Genomic DNA, 5,067 nt, shown 5'->3' with positions numbered 1-5,067 from the left:
TCCTGAAAAAGCCTCTTTATTCTGTAGTTTGTCTGGTTTTTTAAATTATTTTTAATGAGCAGCTGATTCTCCTGGTGCTAAGCTGGTAAGTCCAGATAAGTTTGTATTTTGCCTCTCGCAAATGCTGGAGCACAAGGCCAGGGGTCCCTGCTGCACGGGGTCACGGTGCACCGCTGAGGACCTGAAGGACCGCAGGATGCTGATGGGGCCCATCCAGCTCTCCCCACTGTCTGCAGCAGTCCCCTTACAGACCTGTTCCTCTGCCCCATGGCCCCACACCCCCCTAGTGCCCATCAAACTGTGGTCTCTCAGCATGACAAAGACCATGTCTTCATTCCTCTCCTGCTTCATCTTCCTCACCTGTTCATGGGTGAGGAGAACAGGGGTCCTCAGGTGCCCCTCTTTGAGGGGGGCTGTGCCTTTCCCCACCATGAAGATGGTATTGCACCTGAGTCGGGCTTTCCCCACGCTTTCTTCAGCCCCTCTTGCATCCAACACTTGTGTGTCTCAAGCCAGGACAGCAGGGCAGGGAAACCCTCCAAGGACAGGGGCACTTCTGAAAGGTCACATCCACGGTGATGGAAGTGGGATGGGGAGGAGAGGCTGGGCAGGGCTTGGGTTGTCCATAGGGGACCCCAGGCATGGGGTGCAGAGGCGCTAGCAGTGTGGGTGCAGGGAAGGGCACGGCGGTGGGGAGCTGTGGCCATGTGTGCTGCAGTGTCACTGCTGTGTTTTCCCTGCTTCGGAAAGGAGAGCTATAGGGGAGCTTCGAGGGCCACAGGACAAAACATGACTGCATCCAGAACGGAGCCACAGGAGTGAAATCCCACTGCCCCAGCACGCACACACGCCCAGCCAACAGTGCAACAAGGACTAACAAGGCTGCGCTGGCAGTAAATCTGGGTGAGATGGGCTGCACCACCTCTTTTGGAGATTCCCTCTGCCACAGTGAGCTGCTTGTGTTTGTGCCGCTTTGTTTCCAGCAGCCAGTCACACCGGCTGGCAGTAAAGCCTTCTTGATAACGGGGCTGGGAAGGATCCTCTTGAGCCATGACAACGGGCAAACAAAAATAAAGCAGCAGCAAAAGCAGCCCTGTGTTAAAATTGTTGTGGTGAAAGCACTGCCATGCTTTTCACCTTTTTTTGTGAGCATGCTGCAGTCCCATGGCCATGGCTCAGGGGCTTCAGAAAGAGAGCTCACTATTATTAATTATAATTATCTAATTAATTATTACCCTGGCATGGAGGATGGTAACCCATACAGCTCAGCAAGGGGAAAGTTATGGCATTCACTAGCCAGCCCCTCTGCTACAGCTGGGAAAGCTCACATGAAATGTAAGTACTTCTATGGGCAGTGCGATCCACGTTAGCAGTTGGCATAATTGCACAGGAAAAAACACGCGGACACCAGCAGAGTGCAAACCAGCACATGATACTCCCCACGCTGCTACCTGCAGCCTCAGGGATGACTTTCAGTGGGCTCTCCTGAAAGACAGAAGACGGAGCTGCTGCCCATCATCTCACAGCGATTCCAGGTCAAAGAATTTACAAGCTAAAAACAAGAAAATCACTCAGCAGGCAAAATGCCACTCTAAGAGAAAGGGGAAGGGAACGGAGCAACATGCAGGTGGTTCCCATGGGGCATTCGGCTTCTTGTTTCGTCGCTTCACTGCCATGCAGGTGGGAGATGTCCTCTTCAGTCAGAGTCAGAACTGCTGCTTGAGCTGCTTGAGCTGCTGGAGTGCTGGAGAAGATAAAACAACTTTAGGGTAGCATGGAAACAACCCTCTTTCACACCATTTCTGATAGGTGTTAGCAATCCTGTGGTGGGTGCCCGTTCCCAGTGCCCAGCTGGGTCCAGGTTGAGCCTGCAGCAGTGGTGGCTCCAGACCCACCTCCCCCCAGATGTCTGCACGCCAGCAAAAGCGGTGCCCTCAGGTTTGCACGCTGACTGGATTGCAAGCTGGTAATTAGTTAATGTCAAGGCCCAGGGGGCCATGTGGAGGGTGACCCTGCGTGGGAGTCAGCACAGCACCACGACCTCAGACAGCAAACCCTGGACGGGATACCTTGACTTGAAGATAAAATGGCTACTAATAACATCACCACAATGTTTATTGCAATGCTGTTACAAACCACGTTTTAGAGTTTGGAGCCATTATTTTTCTGCTTGGAGAATATAATTACAGGCATATCATGGGAGGGCTGTTTTTTTCATTATTATTTTACAAGGCTGTTCAGGACAATTAAGTAAACTCCAGAAGGGTCCTGCTCTCTGCCAGCAAGGGTAAACGTCAAGGCAAATCACTTTCAGAGCTGTTACACAGTGAGAGGAGCTGATGGTTTGCTTTGTTTGGGAAATGCTCCTACCTCTAATGGTGGAACTGGGGTTTTGTTTAGCAGTTCCTCACTCAGACCTACTCCAGATGGTGCCCATCACTGGAATCGCATTTTCTGCAGCATCTACTCCTGGCACAGAGAATTGCTTTTCCTTTTTTGGGGTGGGGTTTTTTTTTCGTTTTTTAAGAGGGAACTGAACTGCTCCTCTGCTGCAGGACACTGAGCGAATGTCCCTTACAGAGGCACGACTTGCTCTCGGATGAGCAGGACAAAGTCCTGGAATTTAATACACCATGTGGTGCACCCTGAGCTGTGTCACTTTCAAATGGCTTCAAGGAATTTCATGGATCATGTTTCAAAAGACTCGCTTGAAATGACTCATACTTGCCTATTTATTAACCAAACAGGAGTCGCCACATCTTAAAAAAGCCACTGAGGTGTTGGCAGCCTGCTCCAGCTGCCACAGGGTGGAAGAGGGGAGCCCTAGCTGCCCAGGCTGGATGCTGTGGAATGTGTGAGGGGGTCTGAAGGACCACAGCAGAGATTCGGAAAGGCCTGCTGCTGCCTCACTCTTACCTTGCCTCCATGATGCTTGGAGTGCTTCTTCTTGTGCTTCTTATGGTGCTTCTGATGGCAGTTAGGGGGACACGGTGGGCACCCTGACATTCCTGGTGGTCCCGGATGGGGCCCATGGGGCCCATGGGGATGATGCCCCAGTGGGGGCTGCCCATGGGGGTGCTGCTCCGGTGGGTAGAGGCCAGGCGGAGGGGGGCCACAGGGATAGCCACCTGGGGGTGCCGGGGGATAGGCTCCGGGGGTGCCAGGCAGCACTGGAGGATAGCCAGGGTAGGGACCTGCTGGAGTGCCAGGACCAGGGTATCCTGGAGGGGCAGGCGGGCAAATTTGCACTTGTGGTGGTGGCACCCCTCCAGGCACACCTAGGAAGAAGAGGGGGGCTGTTAGGGAGCAGAGCCGGACTCTCCCCAGACAGGCAATGCAGGGGGCTGGTGTACCCATGCACCCAAAGGACCCCTCCCCCTCCTGGTCTACCCCCTCCTCACAAATGATGCCCCTCCCCTTTGGTATGCAGGTAATCCCCCCCGGCTGCCCGTGGCGATTGCACTGAGCCCCTCTCCAAGCCCCGATGGCTGTGTGGTACCCACAGTCCTGCCCAGCCCCACAGCCCCTCACCTTGGTTGGGGTTCCACATCCTCCGCAACCCCCAAGCTGCAAGGGAAGGACAGGCACCGTCAGTGCTCCCTCACGGCACCTCCTGTCACAGGGACATCATCGCCCTGCTAGCAGCTGGGACCCAGCTCCTCTGCCCCACGTGTCTGCTCTGGGCAGAGACCACGCTCGTTTCCCCAGGAGTGCCATCCCCCCGCAGACCCTGACAGCCACCCCATCCCTTTGAGTGACAGTGCTGACCATGAGAGTGGCTGTCCCTACCTCTGTGCACTCTCAAAGCCTGGGCATGTGGTTTCCACCATTAATGGAAATTATAAACCAACTCCAATGTCCAGCCCATGTCCTCGTGGACCATGAGGGGCTGGCGACACCATGTCTCGGTGCAGCACCAGCCATGGCAACGGTGCACTCTGGCCCATGGGCACCCGCATTCCCACTACCCCCATGCTCCCCGGCTGCCCTGCAGCCCCGCCAGGCGCTGCTACCTCAGGGAACCACTTTCGCTCACCGAACCTGCAAAAAAGCTCCCAGCAGAGGCGATGCTGGCAGCACCCTCTGAAAGCACTGCCGCCAGCAACAGCCCGGATCGCTGTCCTCAGCACAGCTCTCCTGGGGTGGCAGGCACCCGTTAAATACTGGCGCCTGGCCTGGGCGAGGAGGGGTGCAGAAGGCGGGGGTGACACCGCCGAGCAGTGGAACTGGCCGCACCGCTCCCTGCGCCACGGCTGTCATCATGGGCACGAGGGAAATGTCAACATGCCGCTCCCAGCTGGCACAAAGGTTCCACAGAGCTGATAAAAACAGGGGACGGAGGGTGGTGGTTTCACCTCCCAGCATCAGGTGATAGGGTGAGTCAGGTGTCCCCACAACGAACCCTGGCTCAGTGCTCCCAGCATGGGCAGTGTCCGGGGGGGGGGGGGCTGGCATGGGGGGGGTCACCCTCCCGCAGGCACTGCTGTGGGACAGCAGGGCTCAGGGTCCAGCTAATGACTCCCTGTGACACTGCTCAAAGTGCTGCCATGGTGTGCGGGTGTAGGAGGTGATATCTGCCGTCAGACATGGTCAACAGAGGCAGGAGACAGGGCTGGGTGCCCTGATGCTTAGTTCTTCCTCTTGGGGGGTCTATGAGGAGGGGGCAGAGCTCCTCCCGTCCCATCCCCATCTCCCTGCTAACACCCTTGATGCTGCCCTGCATTTGGCAGTGCTCCCTTCCTGGGCCAGTGAGCAATGCAACAGGCTGGTCTCATCATGCACCATCAAAAAGACACCTCACAGAAAGGGACTGGACCAGGTCTTGCCCCAGCCCTGTGGGCAGGGGGGAGTCTCAGGGGGTTTTCTGGGCACAGAAACACACAGGGGTTTGTGGGGTCAGGAAGTGCCCACGCACGGGGATCTTCTCCCGGGCAGTGCCACAAGGTCCCTGCTGTCCCCTCCATTGGGAGCCCTGTGGCCCCAGGCACTGCCAGCCCAGCCAGCTCCTTCTGCCCCAGGGATCGGGGGACAGAGACTGGGGTCCAAGCCCCAGACAGCAAAAATCAC

General features: G+C 56.3%; 1 protein-coding gene across 1 annotated transcript; it reads right to left on the bottom strand.

Moving 5' to 3' along the window:
* Positions 1 to 1,419: 1,419 nt before the first annotated feature.
* LOC143161619 (uncharacterized) lies at positions 1,420 to 4,096 on the bottom strand. Its single transcript, XM_076340713.1, has 4 exons — positions 4,037 to 4,096; positions 3,532 to 3,567; positions 2,917 to 3,278; positions 1,420 to 1,744 (listed from the first exon to the last, which is right to left on the bottom strand). Exons 3-4 carry the CDS (start codon positions 3,069 to 3,071, stop codon positions 1,546 to 1,548), a joined length of 354 nt encoding a protein of 117 aa, XP_076196828.1. The 5' UTR covers positions 3,072 to 3,278; positions 3,532 to 3,567; positions 4,037 to 4,096; the 3' UTR covers positions 1,420 to 1,545.
* Positions 4,097 to 5,067: the final 971 nt, after the last annotated feature.

This window comes from Aptenodytes patagonicus, chromosome 6 (assembly GCF_965638725.1).
Source record: "Aptenodytes patagonicus chromosome 6, bAptPat1.pri.cur, whole genome shotgun sequence".
In the NCBI taxonomy this organism is placed as follows: Eukaryota; Metazoa; Chordata; class Aves; order Sphenisciformes; family Spheniscidae; genus Aptenodytes; species Aptenodytes patagonicus.
This window is presented reverse-complemented; position numbering and strand designations above follow the sequence as displayed.

Coding starts and splice junctions, on each gene's coding strand:
- LOC143161619 (XM_076340713.1), bottom strand. CDS start 3,071: ATGGGCAGCCCCCACTGGGGCATCATCCCCATGGGCCCCATGGGCCCC. Junction 1,745..2,916: donor CCAAGCATCATGGAGGCAAG/GTAAGAGTGAGG, acceptor TATCTTCTCCAG/CACTCCAGCAGCTCAAGCAG.